At 40.4% G+C, this 16604-nt stretch overlaps 1 protein-coding gene across 2 annotated transcripts in view; it reads right to left on the bottom strand.

Annotated features, from left to right (window-relative positions):
* The window catches only part of AGBL1 (AGBL carboxypeptidase 1), a 266994-nt gene that overhangs the window by 118830 nt on the left and 131560 nt on the right, over window positions 1-16604 (bottom strand). For both annotated transcript variants that reach the window (XM_059482534.1, XM_059482535.1), the window contains exons 19-21: window positions 8925-9054; window positions 4234-4365; window positions 119-295 (exon numbers count right to left, since the gene is read on the bottom strand). In XM_059482534.1, coding sequence (XP_059338517.1) covers window positions 119-295; window positions 4234-4365; window positions 8925-9054 — 439 coding nt within the window. The remainder of the gene's footprint in view (window positions 1-118; window positions 296-4233; window positions 4366-8924; window positions 9055-16604) is intronic.

The raw sequence follows: 16604 nt of genomic DNA, 5'->3' as shown, positions 1-16604 counted from the left end.
CCCTGGGCTGCTGTAATGTATTGGATGGAATAAACTGCATTTTGGAGAGCCCCTGGAGTCCTGCATCCCTCATTTAGGCTCTTACAGCGGCAGAGGGCTTTTTGAAAGGTTTACTCACTCTGTAGAGCCCGTGGCTGCAGCTGCAGTAGGTGCTTTCCATGGTGTAGCTCCTGAGCACCCCCATTTCCTTCCACACCACCACACGGGCCGTCGATGCTCGCGATTTCTCCACCAGGAAGCTGCAGCTGTTCATGACAAATGCAGGGGCCACTTTATCCAGGATTTTGGGAAGAGTCTGTGAGAAAATGAATTGTACAGATGTGCACGTGTTGATATTATACACACACACATACAGAGAGACATACTGAGACTGTGTTTCAGTGTGTCCATAATCAAATCTAGCCATAGGTACGGAGAGCTCCAACTGGTGCATTACCTCCATCTCACGTCAAACCCCCAGATTATAACATTTGTTTCATTCCAAAGACTAAAATTTCTGTAGACTTGACATATCTCACTCCAAATCAAACATTTGTGCACCAAATACTTTGGGTGAAGTGCTGAAGTCAGTTTTGTTCTCAAGCTGCTTCAACCAACCCACACCTTCTTGTTGAGCTGCCAAGAGTCACAGCTCAGTACCTGACATCCCTATTCTCCCTTCTACAGCTCTATTATATCTCCTCCCACCATAATTCCAGGGTCAGACAAGGGATTGAGCCATGGGAGGAATTTTGTCTGAAGCTGGTACAGAGCAGAGAAAGGGGATCTGTTTCCTCATAGAATGTCACATATAATAATGTGAAAATAAAGCTCGGCGTTTAAATAACTTGCATTGTGAAACAAACTAAAATATTCTCTTCCAGGTCCAAACAATGCATTGCATACAGTTCACTTAATCACAATAAAAAGTAATAATAAAGCCAGTAAATATTACATTTTAGCCCTGAGTGATTTTCTTACTCTCAAAATCATATTTCTCAACAAAGTCTATAAACACACCTGAAGTATCAAATATTCCATCAGTGAAGTGGCAACAATTACTTAGTCATTACAGAGGGCTAAATGTGTTATTTTTATACTCCATAAAAATAGATAACAGCTACATGGAGCACACCTAGTGCTAATGAATAGACTGGACCATTAGATACACACGCATGCCTGTGGGTTATGTCTACGTGTGTCTGAACTTCAGTGCTGCTACACCAACCACAACATCTGCAAAACACCATTTGATCCACCTAGAGGAGACCAAGCAAAATTAGAATGTTCATTCTTTCTTTTATGACAGTTTTCTCAAACACCTGAACTGTAAGGAATCCTACAGAAGGAGTTCCCACATATTGCTAGTGGCATTTACTCTTGAATTTCATTCAGTTTGGATAGTGAAAACTAACCAGCTAATTTCACTTTCCAGTAACCTTCAGCTTCCCCAATTAATTCTGAGGAATTGTAGTTCTGTTCTTTTGGGCTTTACTTCACATCACTGTATGGAAATATTTGATTTGAAAGTGACTGAACAATGTTCTTTCCTAAAACATGCTTGATATGAGTGATACATATTTGGTCTAAACTGCTTTACAAAATCTCTTGCAAACTACTTAACCATACATATCTTTCATTTATACATTTATCATTTTTCAGTGTATTTTGGCTGCAGCCATCACTGGTCTCCTCCAGTTCCATTAAGTCCATTTTTCACACAAAAAAACTGCGGCAGAGAAAACTAGAACAAAGCAAGAAACTTCACTTTAAGTCTGAGACCACCTTAAGCCTCAATCTTGAGTCAAGATCTCCAGTGAGTTACTAAGAGCTGCAGCACTCTCTTTCCTGTGACTGAACAGAGAAACCTTGAAAATTCACTTCTTGCCTTTGATAAAGCATCCAACGTTTCTGCACTTCCTTCAGCCTGCTACTTGCTGCACAGAGATCACAAAATGGTATGGCTTCATGCACAGCTTCCAGGTTTTCCTGGATTTTGACTGAGAAGGAATCAAAAATATGCAGCAGAAGCATAGCACAACCATGAGACCCAGTTAAACTGTATGTGAATTGTATGTGCCCTTATCTGAACCCACACACAAAATTTTGTAAACTTATCACATCAAATACGATAATCAGAACCCTAATCCAGTTTAGTTTTTTAGAGCAATTCAAATTATATGCATAATCAATCTTTTACTTTTAATTAAATAAAAATACTGGCAGGTAACAGTAATGTCTCTGTACACAGGACTCATTTAGAAGCATTAGCAAACCCAAATTTAATATTCTTTTCATTTTACCAGCATTCGCTGGATTTCACACTAATGGCTCTTTCTTCTCTATTGATTTTTCTCATTAATTATCTTTCAATAATATATGTTGTGTGAAAACACATTCCTTTAAAGGATGCTTTTATGATAGTGCAGCAGTGTGCTCCTTGTCTCTCAGCAGCTGGATTTATCATGTGTGGCAGCAAAGGAAGCTGCTCCACTAACACTGGACCCTGTCCATAAACCTCCAATCCCATTCCAAAAAAAATCCAGTTATATTTCTTTACTAACGTCCCAGCAGAGATTGCTGTCAAAGGGGCCTGGAATGTTTATCAAAAGGTTGGGATTATGGTGCCAATGCTGTGCAAGTCACCCAAGGCCACCAAATATTAAAGGCAGGGAGGACTCTGACTGTACATTGCCAAGGGCTACAGCTGAATCTATAACGTATGAGGCAAAGGCTCTCCCAAAACCCATAACTTTCTTGAGGTATTTGGTTTCTGTTCCTGTGGAGGAAAATCAATCACGGAGGCCAGATTAATTCCCATTACCCAGAGGAGGCAGGAAAGAAGGCTGTGCAAACAGGGCAAGGCAGCAGCTCTGAGGCCAGCTGGAATTGCAGATGTGTCCCTGTACAGACCCAGCTTCCCCAGCCTAAGCTGGAGAGGGTGATCCATAGGCTGGGTCTGCAGCAGGCACCCAGCTCCCATTTCATCCAACAACAAAGATTTGAGCCATAAAAACCTTCTCATGGGCCACTGCAGAGTGCTCTTGGACAGCCCTGGATTCATTGCAGATTCAGGTCAGGCTCCACATGCTGACAGTAACATTTGAATTCTGTCTGTGCAGCAGCGAGCCCTCTTCAGCCTTTGCAAGCCCCCAGAATTCAAACACAGCCAAAAATGCCCTGGATGTGGGAATCCTCCCTGCTTTCCTCAGGAATCAATGCTTGCCACAGGGACTCCTCACAGCCAGCACTGGGGTACTTTCCACCAGTAAAGTTGCAGCTTTTTCACGTGCAACTCCATAAGATAAGCATGGAAAACATGAAAATCTCATGGAAGGATGTTGAGTATTTATGCTGAAGTAGCAAAAATTATACAGAGGCATAAACTGACAAAGACTCTTCAACCGCTTTCAGATTTTAGTGATCCAAGCTCTAGCTGTAATCAGTTTAAGGCCACAATTAATGTTTTTTGAAATTAACATTTTTTAAGACCAGAATTGGACTTTATATTTCTTTTTCCTGAAAAAACTTATTGAATAGGAAAATATCATTATAATAGATACAAAAAAAAAAAAAAGGTAATAAAAAAAGAAAAAATAAAAAGAAAGAAAAAAGAAGAGAGAGATGGGCAGGAAATTCAAAGGAGAGTTTGATGAACACAACACTCCCATGAAGCAGAAATAAAATAGATTTTAGAATTTTTTCTGATTCCAAAAGGAAAAAAAAAATCTTGGGTGTGACACCAAACATTTGTTCTGGAGATAGCTTCACTATGATAGATTTGTTTGGCATGCATTGAATTATCGCATGTTTTCAGTGGGACCAGCAGCATTTTGTGATGAAGAAATTCAGTTTAGGAGGACTGTGGGACACCATGATCTTCTCAGTTAAAATTACATAATTCCGATTTATTTTCATATAATGGGTAGGATGGTGAGGACAAAATTGTATGTATATTTAGAAATTATAAAACACACAAAAATATCTCTGTTCTATTAGCATGTGGCCAAATGTTATAGTGCATCATTTTACTGAAATAAAATAAATAGCAAATACACCATCAGTAAATGTGTCCCTAATATCTGGTGCATGAAGATATAACATGTGACTCAAAATTCTCTGGACTATTATTCCTCTGGAGCAAGGAAAGTTTGCAACCTATTGCTAAAATTTCTGAGGTGACCTTATCTTAAATATTTTAAATATAGAAGCACATGCAGGCTGGTAATTAAGGAAGGAACCAAGAGGACCTACCCTGTAGCCAACATCCTCTGTGACAACTGCTGTGTCAACCATGCAGCCTGCTTGCCACAAGGTCTCTTTAATGCTGCAGCCATAGAGAAACACATTCTTTTTCTGGGAGTGCCCATGGTAGTCACAGAAGACCTAGAGAGAGGAAAAAATAAGGCGAAATGTTGAACATTGGAAAGGTTTCTTGGTTCTTCATAATATCCACTGCTAGACTATGGCAGGGAGGTGTTAAATTTTTTTTTTAAGGTCTCCTTAGAGTAGCTTGGACTCTGGGCGTGCCTTTGACCTGTGTCAGACCTCATTAGTCACTTGTATTTTGCTTTATTTATTTGATCTGACATGATCTCAGGGGTGCAGAGTCAAGCCTAGTGCACTTCTGTCTGCAGCAGAAATAAACATGACACCTGGGCGAGAATCCATGGCAACTCAGGAACCTGAGGGTTCATGAGAACTCCTGATACCACAACGGAGCAATTTGTCAGGCTCTTTCTACTTCTAAACTCCTAAACTCTGACTTTATCCTCGTGGGACTTGAAATCCATGCCTCCCCAAATGATTAATCATTGCTTTGTCTTCTTTAAATTAAAAACCCATGCTACATAATTTTCAGGAAAATATAATTGTGCAATTGTATTGCCAGACCTTTGCATGGATTCCTGCAAGTCAAGCACAGAAAATGACCCATGTTCAAGGCAAATAATCTCATTCCACACTAATTTATCTGTCTGTCCAATCCATCTCTCATGTCAGCTGTCATATAAACGAGGCACAAGGCACATTCCCAATTTAGCGGAAGTTTTGATTGCCTGTATAGGCAGATATTGATTCCTATGGAAATGAAAATCACAATTTAATGACCCAAGAGGTAAATATTGACCCAGGTCTTAAAGAATAATCAATCTCAGTGCCCTCTGAGATATGAAGTCGATGTACACATGGCTGTTACATATATTCTCCATGTCTTAATCAGGAATATTCAGAAATCTGTCAATGAAAATATAAGAATCTCTAAAGATAAGGAATTATTTCATTTCAAACCAACAGCATTCACTGTAGAGTAGAAAGGAGCTTCAAGATTTCATTGAAACTGTTTCCCAGGACTTATGTTGGAGACAAACAAAGGTGTGTAGGAAGGCAGAGAAAAATTATGGACCCACAGAGAGATGGGGGAGAAATATGGGGTGCAAAAAATAGAATTGCTTAGGTTGGAAAATATCTCAAAAATCATCAGGTCCAATCATTAACCCAGCACTGCCAAATCCACCACTAAACTCAATCCCCAAGTGCCAACTGCACATCCATCCAATACCTCCAGGATGCACCACTGCTCTGGGCAGCCCTTTCTAATGCTTGACAACCCTTCAGAGAAGGAATTTCTTTCTCATATCCAACCCAAACCTCCCCTGGCACAACTTGAGGCCATTTTCCTCTTGTCCTGTCAGCTTGGGAGGAGAGGGTGACACGCACTCACTGTCAGCCTGTCCAGGTCCCTCTGCAGAGCCTCCCCACCCTCCAGCACATCAACACTCCCACCCATATTCCTACCTAAATACATGCACAAGAGGGGAGAAACAGATGGAGAACATGAGATTCTTCCACCAACTGCTAGGGCAAGACTTACCCTCATTTGCTTATTTACCAGCCTCACAGCAACTAAGTTTAGCTAAAGCATGTCAGTTTACTTATCTGGAAATTGAGCATGTGCATTCTTTCTGACACTGACACTGGAGGTGCTGAGGCACTCGTAATAACCAGTCAGATGGACAATTATACACATCCCATAACTTACAGGCTGCTGTTTCCTTTGGTTTCTGTCCTGTCAACCTTCCTTCCCACACCATCATCACCTCCAGGTCTTTTTGTGGGGCTGAGGGCCTGCAGGTTCCACACCTGGAGCATGTGAACAGCCACCTACCCAGCAACAGCTCTGATCCACACACAATTATCCTGGAATGCCTCCTTCCAAAGAGCTGCATTTATTAATTCTCTTAATGACAGACATTTTTCCAGCTAGTGTTTCATCTAAGCTACCAGCAATGCACAGTCATAGCTTAGGTTAACCACAGTTACCACCTAGAATGTACTTCTATGAATATCAAAGAGAATTTTACAGCTTTTGTCTGATTTCAAGGCAGAAAAACTCAGCTCAATTGCCTATCAATTACCTCTCAATTTACAGAATTACAGCACACAAAAAGACAATATATTATCTGCTTAAAATATTATTTATCAGAAACCATGCAGGGATGATCAGAGAGTGGAGCTGCCTGATAAGTAGCAGGTCTATAATTCTGCACCTCAAGAAGCCTGCAGGCAGGTCCTTACAGTGACAGATCTGGATTGAGACTTCTTTGCTGGTAAAAGTGTACTAAAGCCAGGTTCTTTACTATGGCAGCTGGTTCAGGCCATGGAATCTTTCACTGAGTGTCACCAGCTTCCACAGGAGAAGTGTCAGTGCCACTGAAAACACTGAAAATACTTGCATAGCACTACATTTTAATTAATTTGACTGGATACTGCAGCCAGTCCCAATGTTTATACTCAATTATTCTCTACAGCACATCCTTCTGCCTAATTTTCACACCACAGGGTAGCTTATGTCTCACCATTCAGCCAAGGCTAAGAGATATTTTGGAGTCTGAGCTCCCAACACAGAAATTTTCGTGGGATATGTCTGGGCAAGCACTGAGCAGATTTGGCACCTCCCAGTGCTTTTTCTTCAGCCTGTCCTTCCATATGGCTGGGACACTGAGACACACAAACCAGTCAGACTCCCAAGCCTGCACTCACTGGGATATGACTCAAAGACATGCACAATTTTTTAATCTATTTGAAGTTATTTGCCAGCACTGATCATACTGATCATCCTAAAGGTAAGGACTGCCTTCTAGCTCAAAAACAACACTTCTTATGAGTCACAGAACCAGGTACCTTTTAAAATAAAAGAAAAGCAGTGTATAAAGTGGAAAGTAAAGAAAGCTGTTGGAAAACTGAACTTTTTGAAACGACTTCTCTTTTTTTGTGTCAAGTCTCTTTCTTAATAACATTGTGACAGAACATTAAATGCCAGTTTTGAGGTGGGCATGCTTAGAGGTTTTTTTCCTCCCAATGAGTACATTATTGCAGGCTGTGCTTGTTTCCAAGCTTCATATAATGACTTTGAGAGGCAGAAAACTCTGCTCAGAGCCTTCTGGTCCACTGGAAGTTCCTTTTTCCTTTTAGAGCATCCTGCTCTTCACTAGGAATGAGACTCTGCAATGTCCCAGTGCACTCAGTCTCTTGGTCCCATTAGGGTTCCCACAGGCAACAAGGCAAATAAAAAAACCCCAACATTTAACAGGCTGTTTTCTTGTTAACTAAAGAATTAAAGTGGCCTTGGTTTGAAGGGCTGCTAAAGTTCTTTGCTTTTCTCCTTCAAGCAGCTTTGCTTTGCTTTGAAGAAACTGCTTGCACATCCCTAGGATAAATTAAACCAAATCAGCTCACAGAAATCATTTGGCTACCAGTGAACTTAGCTCCATGAGATCTTATAGGTTAAAAGAAAACCCAATATAAACAAACCAAAAAAAAAAAACCCACCCCCAAACTCTCTTCTGAAGGAGGGAAAAGGCATTTTTGAGGATGTATAAACTAAAATCAATGCATTCTTCAAAGGCAAAGAAAAATCAGTTTATGAAACCTGACATGCAGTCTGTGAGTGCGGGAGATGGTAGGATCAATAGCCTCCCTTCACTCAACAATGATGAAAACTTGTACTGAGTATTCAACTTTATGCACCTGAATATGACAAGGAGGGTCATGTTCTAAAAGAGGCCAGACAGCAAATTACGGGGTAAAACAAGACTCATCCCACACTGCTCTGAACCAAAGGAAAATGTTGGTGACTCAATTTGCAACTCTGAGTTTCAACAATACTCCTCAGCCGACAGAGATATATTTCAGGGCTGTCAGCTTAGACAAAAACTAAATTATGCAAGAATTCTCATAGAGAAGATCACAGACATTTTCACCTTGTTTGGGGCTTTTCTCAGCAAACCCAGAGGGACTCTGGTGCACTTGGACATTTCCTGCCTGGCTGTAGCTATCACCAACAAACCTGCCAGTCCCTGGATCCACATCTGTTTATCAACATTTGAAGCTCCTTGTGGTTTTCCTCCTGGAGTCTCAGAACCACTTTTTCCTTCTACTGGGCAACTGAGCAGATGGGATGGATCCCAGACCCATCTCATGAATTTCTGGTAGCCCCCAAACACAATCCTTTCCCCATTACCACAGCAGCAGGGAGGCTCACACACTTTGAGGGTTGTGATTGCATGGGGTTTAGCACAGTCCATTTAGACAAAATCTTTTTGGAATTTCTCCTAATGCTTTCATGAAGATAGCAATAACTTGCTCATAATATTGAGCTTAGTTGGAGCATTTTGAGGATATAAAGAGCTTTCAGAAATTAATTTTCTCATTTTTATTCCAGGTATATAGAGATTCTTGTTAGAAGATGCTTGCTAGAAGAGAGATGCTTGTTAGAAGATTCAATAAGTGATAAATATTCAAAACTTCCCAAACAATTCCACAAGATGAAAGTGCAACAGGACGTGATGCTCCCAAATCACTCCAGCTCCCTAACAGAGCTGTTCACACAAGCACAATAATCAATCCATTGGCAGAATCACACAAGAGAACTGGAAGAGACTCACCAGAGGAGCCCGGCCAATGCTGCTCAGGTAGTAGAGGAGACCTTTGGCGTGGTAAATTGTGGGATGCAGCTGGGAGCTGGGTGTCAGCCACTGCCTGTTGAGATCATCTCCACTCAGTGAACAACGAAGGCTGAAATCAGGAAGCAGCACATCACAAACTGGCAAAACAAAAGCTGGTTCCAAAGCATTTCCAATCCTGGCAAGCCATGGCACAAGGAATGTCAATAGAACATAGATATAATGGTTTTGAACATTGGGATGGAATGACTCAATAATCCATATTCTATTTTTCAGGTTCTTATAGTGTACTAATTTTACTAGTTAAATTTTACTAATTTAATTTCCTTTCCTTTTAAGGTTCACTTAATTGCCATCCTGCAAATACATGCAGTTTTTCACTTACCTAAGAAGGCACAAATCAAAAGGCCATTTAGAAAGAAGCCTTCTGAAACATTCTAAATTCTGTGCTATGAAATTCATGCTGCTTGCATAGAGCACAGGCTTCTCAAAACCCCCAGAGCAAACAAGCACATCCAACTTCTACTCATTCTAATTGAAGACAGGCACTCAAATCTCATTGACCAGTCTGAAACATGAATGTACTTCAATGAGATGAGCTGGGTGTCTCATTTAAGCTTCTCTTCTCACAAGAGATGTCTCTATCTAAAGCCCATCAAGGAGATCATGATGCCTGCTAGAGCATTATGTAGAACAATTACCCAGGTTCACTGCAAAGGCTGGATAAAAAGCTAAATAAGAATCCCAGATTTGCACTGAGGAAGCATTTCCCTTAGTTAGTTACAACATATTCTGTTACTGACTCAATGATCAGTGGAAGATTGTCAGAATACTTGACCATGTGGAGCAGTACAGCACTGTGCAATTCTGAAAAATTCAACTCATCCCCCTTGTTAGTGACTGTGTAGATCAGAGCCTAACACTCTTCAAAGGATTTGCTGTAATTTGGTTGATAATTTCCAAATCACAGTGTAGTGATAAAATTCAGGAATCCACCCTCCAGCATATGAGATATTGTGGTAGGTCCTCATCATCTCCAAACTATCCTCTAGAATGCTTCCATTTGCACTGCAAAATTGGGGTGCTTCTTGTTCAAAAAAGCTACAATATCCTAAATGTTGCATGAATTTCTAGCTATGGAGTAGCATCCAGCTTTGCTGAAATTAAAATATAAATGTACTAATAGAAATGGGTTCTGCTGGGGTATTGATAGACGTCAGGGTGTGCTGCATGTGACATCTTGGGCATCATCAATGCCTTGCAAAATGCTTGGAAAAAAAGGGTTGTAAAGCAGGAATGATTTGGGTTGGGTTTTTTAATTTTTAGTAAGTAGGAATAATGGAGAACTGGTTAAAAATGGAAGACAAAGAAATAATGAGTCACTAAGGATATTTCATATATCTTTAATGACGTCTTGGAGTTTCTGGCAACACCACAATATCCATTCCGAATTTACTCCACTTTTAGTTATCTGAATTCCCTTATTTCCTCACAATCCATACTTCCCATGTTACTCACTCAGCAAATCAGAAAACACTAGCAATAGCTAACACTTGGGAAGTCAGCAAATGCTGCAGCGAGGCTTCTGCCAAAAATTCTGCATGAAAACATGACAGCTTCCGTTGTGTTTTCTAAGGGCTCTTCGGATAAAGTTACCTTTAGGCTCACCTCTCCTGATCTTCAGGACAGCAGCTGCTCAGCTGAGATTAGCAGCTGTATTTCTGCCAAGGATTTGTGTGGCTACAGAGCTTCCCTTTTATAGGTACAATGCCACAGAGAGAGTCACTGGGCTGCATAAAAAACACCTCTTTCTCCAATGCGACCAGCAAAAAACCCAAAAAAACCAAATAACTTCCTTGGCATAAAGTTGTGACATCTTCCTCCATCACAGTCACACAGAGAGCAAAACTAAGTGAGAATAACAGCAGAATTTTTATTCTGAAGGGGAAAATGATAGTTGGACTTGTATTCCCATGTTTCAGTTGAATGTCAAGGAAAAAAAACAGAAGGGAGTCTTGTTGTTTCAGACCTACAGAAAGAGTTTCTCATCATTGTCATTGGTCACACCCCAAACCTACTATATCCCCCTTTCCTGTGGGAATTGACATTAGTTTGTCCCTCCTCAAACCATCCACACTTCCCTCTGCTAAAATGCCTTGGTACCCACTGGATGAGTCCAACATAAAGGGAGGAAAAAAGCAGGGAAATAGAAACTGCTGAAAGGATTCAGTAAATACAGAGATTAATTTTAAGCCACTGCCAAACTCAATTTTCATTTTTTAGACTAAACTAAAAGCTCCTAAAAATGCTGATTATTCCTTCAGCAATTATAAAGAAATCCCAGGATATGTCACATAAGAAAAACTCCTAATTAAGTCCATAATACAGTCTACCAATTCTGTTGCTCTGACACAAAATGTGACTTTTTTCAGAGGTGACTATGACAAGACAATCCCCAGCTCTGCAGTTCACAGGTGCTGCTGTGCTTAGTATTAGTTTAAGAAGTGTAATCCAACTCTAAAACAATAATTTGGAAGTTCTTATGAGCTGTTTGGAAAGGAGGTATCATCTCTACATAAAGCCAAGAGCTTAGAGACAAAGTTCAGCTTTGTCCCTTCAAAGATTAACATTTCTGCTCATTTAAAGCTTTAAATATTAGCCCTCAGCTAGGCTGTATCCACAGCTCTTAGGGACATGCAGAACTCAAATTTAATTACAAGAGGCTGATTTTTCCCACCCTGCTCTGTCCTTCCTTCATTCTGCTAAAATCTGTTTACTTTTGAACATGCCAATTCCCTGCCAGTCCTGTTTCTCCTTATCCCTTCATTCCCTCTCTCTCTTTCCTAATAGTGATGACATGCACAGATAATGGGCTTGCCCATTATGCTCTGCAGCCAAGGGTGAAGGTAAAATATTAAGCTGATTTCAAATGCTGATGGCAAATAAAGGGACTGGAGAGCTGAGACTGGCTTTGAATGTTTGGCAGGATTTAATGAAATTCACTACTCAAATCAAAGGCCGTTCCTACAACACACTTCCAAGCTATTATATTTGCTTTAAATGCTTTACATGTCTTTTCTCTTCTAAAGCACAAGGAAGACTACATGCCACCTTGGATGGGACTGGTGGCAGCTTACAAAACAATTGCCAGAAAAAATTCCAGTAAAAAACACCACATCAGTGGCTCTATATAAAGTACCTGAAATTCTTCTAATTTTCAAGAGTACTACCCAGAAATATCTCAAATAATTAAACTGTGATTCTCTTGTTCAAAAGCCTGATCTGTTTGTTACAGTACTCCCCCCCTCTCTACTTTTATATTGCCAAGACATTTTGGCTTTGAGGGCAAAGTAACCTCAGAAACTGCACAAAACTCTGCACAAGCCACGTGTATGGATGGAGAGATCCTACCTGGTCCTAACATGAGCCTTGATAAGGTCAGTGGAACATTTCAGTGTACTGCAATAAGCCTGTGTCCCACACAGATACAAAAATGGCAGGGGATGAGAAACACAGGAAAAACAAAACTGAACAGGGTTGTGTAGCAAAGAGATTGGGGATAAGAATAATACACAAGATATTAGACAAGAAAGGATGAAATGGAGAGAGAGAAAAGTCACTTTTGAAAGAAAATATGTTGCTGTGCTTGGAAGATAAAATACTTCCCAGTCTCCTGTCCATAACAGATAAAAGCAAAGACAGGAGCCATCATATTGAATGAATGATGTCAGGACTGATAATAACAGCACCTGGGGCACAGGGAAATATAAAATCTAAAGGGATGCATCATGTTTGATATGTAGAGAGAAGCATCACCATTCACTGTGCATCTTAAAAGCAGACAGCAGTACCAGAGTAGGATGAGAGTGTCTGTATAAAAGGCAGCAGGCACAAGTAAACATCAAGATGCCATTGAGCAGCATGAGGCAGCTTCAATCAGACACACCATGCTGGACTTTATAAATAACAGCAGCCTAGGATAACTGAAATGTTTTTATTAAGATGTTATGGTCCTACCATTCAGAAAACTGAGAGCAACATGGAGGGGGAAAAAATATAAAATGGATAGAAAATCTTTTGTTTCTCTTAATTTGAAATCTTTCCAGAGATCAAGGCTGGTGATGGGAGGAAGCAGTAGCAGCAGTAAAGCTCTCCTTCATATTGTAATGAAGAGGGTCCAAAATATAACCATTATTCTCTGGCTTGGACTCTGGCTTTGCTCAAGCCCATGGGCTGAAATCATAATGGCTACATTGCATCCTGGCATGGCCCTGTGATGCCAATGATTATTCCAGAAATGGAACATCACCAGAACAATGTAAATTTTGGAGGCTTTACAATGAAACAGTTGTCATCAGCATTACTGCAGTTAACAATTTATTTCCCATCCTTCTCTTTCCTTCTGACTGCTACATGAATGCTAAAGTGTGTACAATAGAACCAGGCTCAAGAGCAGTTTACCTTCCCAACATAACCAAAACAGCTGGGAGTCCAGGAGCTGCAATCCCTATTCTTTATCTCTTTTCTTCAAGTGTGTATTTCATTCTTATGTTCTAATCACACTCCCATCCTTACTTATGCGTGACCTACTGTCATGCTGATTGTCCTCAAACAGATTTGTACCACATCTGGTTTTTAAAAAACCAAACAGGTTTTTATCAGGATTAGAGCATTGGAGCACCAAAGCAGGCTGGCCCTGTTTAACTGGCCAGATGATAAAAAACAAGGCCAAAAAGTCAGCTTCTCCTAAGAGATCCCCATATAGTACCAAACAATGTTGTTTTTCCAACTGCGCTGCGAAATGCTGCCTATTTATTTAATCATCAAGCCTTTAAGAGGAAATTTTTTATTACTCTCTTCTCTCTTTTTTTTTGGTTGTTTTTTTTTTTTTGTTTGTTTGTTTGTTTGTTTGTTTGTTTTGTGGCACCTTACCCACACACAATGCCAGACTCACGTCCTGAGTGACACTTTGTGCTACCTGGGTGCCAATGAAATCACCTGTCTCATTTCTGCTGCACCACCCTCCCCTCCCAGCACTGCTAAATCCATGATGCACAATTCTTCCTCTTGCACAAACGCTACCCTGAGCCATCACTCTGCCAGTTTTTTCCTGCCTCCCTTCAGCTGAGCACTGATACTAATTAGGGTAATGAACCTTCAGCGTTTTACTCGCTGTGTCTGACTGGTTTTGTCACAATGGACAATTCCTTGCTTCCCAAGATAAATGATGCAATCTGTGCTCTCCCTGGTCCGTGCATGTACTGTATCTCTATCCTCTGCCTCTGATGGAAGGGCTCCTTTCCTCTCTGTGGACACATTTCATTAAGCCACACTTGGTCACAAATCACTTGGAGATGCAGAACAAGACCTGCCTCACCCCAGCTAATGCTGCCAATGTCATAATCAAAAAAAGACAAGGGGTTCACCTGATCTGCTGGAAAGGTGAGCAAACAGCACTGTCAGGGGTGGGCCAACCTCCCTCCCAGTTCCAAAGGATGCCCAACTAATTTCTATTTTACTTCTATTTATAACAGCAGTAATCATTAAATAATATTTAGATAGTTAATTCACCTGCGGTTGCCCACACTTGCACTGTCATCTATGAGAAAAGTTCAAGTAATAAAAGTTTTGTGCTATTTCATGAAGGAGCAAATAAGGATTCAGGGAACAAATAAAAACTGAGTTCTCATCCACAACATAGAGTCATCTCAAGAGTCTCTTGTGAGGCTCTTCAAATACTTTATTCAATACAAAAGCCTTAGAACAGCATTCTTAAGACACTGGTTTTGGGTGGAAATTTCACTTTCCAGCTCTTATAAGCATTGACTTTTTGCGGAAACGTTGACTTTTCCTCACCCATCCAACACCAATTCCCCAGAAAACTCTGAATTTTCTGTCAAAACTCCAAATTTTACTACCCAAAATATCAGAACTGGTTAAGGATATGTCTCAGAAAATATGGACTTGATGTTTCTTAGGAACCTCTTCCTCTCTTTCAGAGCATCTCCTTGAGGGGGGCACATTTTCCCTAAATGCAGCATCAGGACACTGTGACAGCAACTCAGTGAGATGCAGAATCTCTCATGATGCAGCATGGGAGTTGTAGTTTGGCTGGAGGAGCCTGTACAAAAACAGCCAAACAACTCCCAAATGGCACAGCGATGACAGTTCCAAATTCAAGTTCTGTTTTTAAATGGGAAGATTTGTCTCCAGGTTTGATTATCCATTATTCATAGAAAAGCTTAAGCTTTCCATAGGGTGAAAAAAATAAGCAAAAAACCCCTGAAAAATATTTTCCCAAACAGCCCCACTTATATCCTCCTACGAGCAATGTCAGCAAATCTTAATTTTGCAGGCAGGGATATTGAGAAGTGGAGCCACTCATGCAGCAAAGCAGTAAATCAATGAAAAACTAGGAATAGAACCTGACAGCTGATGAAAGCACATCACATTAACTAAAACTTTGCTTTTAAATTTATGTCCTTTAGCCTGTTTCTAATTCTTATATCCTTTCCTATTTTAAATGTGGCTTGTATCCATAGAGCTGGAGAGGATTCTTAACTGACTTAAGCTAATTGCACACATATGGGTTGCATAGAATTAACTGAGTGGATTTAAAAATCTGTTAGTTAAATCAGTGCAATCTCTGCATATAAATGAGCACTAAGAATTGCAATTTGCAGATGATTGTTCTAAAACTTAAACAAAAATAAACAATGCAGAAGGGCAAAGTGTGGCATCACAGAATTAAGTGATAATCACAAGCTAGGTATGTGGAGGCCCAGAAAAAGAAAAAACAATGAAAAAGAATGTACTCCAGTGACTTCAGATGTTCAATATTTTTTTCTACAATCCATCCTTAGCCAAGTAGTCCAGGAGGTGGAACCCTGGCACCTGCAAAGCTTTGTATGGGATCAGGCTTGTTTCAGCCACCTGACAACTCCCAGCAAAGCAGGACAGTGGCCTGTCAGCTGGCAAGGAAGAAAGAAAAAAGGAAAAAAGAGAAAGAAGCCAAGAAGACCTCAGAGAGATGAAGGTGAGGAAGCCTGAAGCCACTCCTCCCCAGCTGAGGTGCATTATGTCCCATTCTCCATCACCTCCAATAAAACAAGCAGCAGGATAAGTCTCTGCAAGTCACACCTGCTTGACAATGAGGTGGTGGTGTTCTAAAAGAAGATGCTTTTGAGCACATATATTTTTGGCCCCGTAGGAGGCTGAAAAGTTGTTTTGCCAAATTTGTTCTGTTGATTTCTGAAGAGAGGTTAATAATAAACTTTACAAAAAAGTGTTTAAAATGTGGCTGATCTAGATTAGGCAGTGTTGGTTGTGCCCTGTATTGCTAAGTAGGATCACATATTAACCCTTCAGTATTAAACTCCATTGCTCAAAAAAAGATTGTTTCTCTTGTCTAAGAAAGATCTGGCACAGGATGGGTTTCCTGTGTCACCAAGTCACTCATGTCAGTGTAGGAGCACAAAAAGGGACTTCAAAGCACAAGAATCTCCTGTGATTTATGGTGAATTGGCCACAGGCTGACATAATTCCTCCATTAGTAAATTATAGTTCTGGAAAAGCAGAATTAACTGAAATGTGCTGATTTTTAGCTTACAAAATAACACAAACTCAAGTACAAATTTTGCTAACTCTTTCCTTTGCAAGGCA

The sequence above is a fragment of the Ammospiza nelsoni genome, chromosome 14 (assembly GCF_027579445.1).
Source record: "Ammospiza nelsoni isolate bAmmNel1 chromosome 14, bAmmNel1.pri, whole genome shotgun sequence".
Classification (NCBI taxonomy): domain Eukaryota; kingdom Metazoa; phylum Chordata; class Aves; order Passeriformes; family Passerellidae; genus Ammospiza; species Ammospiza nelsoni.
Note: the sequence above shows the minus strand (reverse complement) of the source record. Positions and strands in the feature narration are given on the sequence as shown.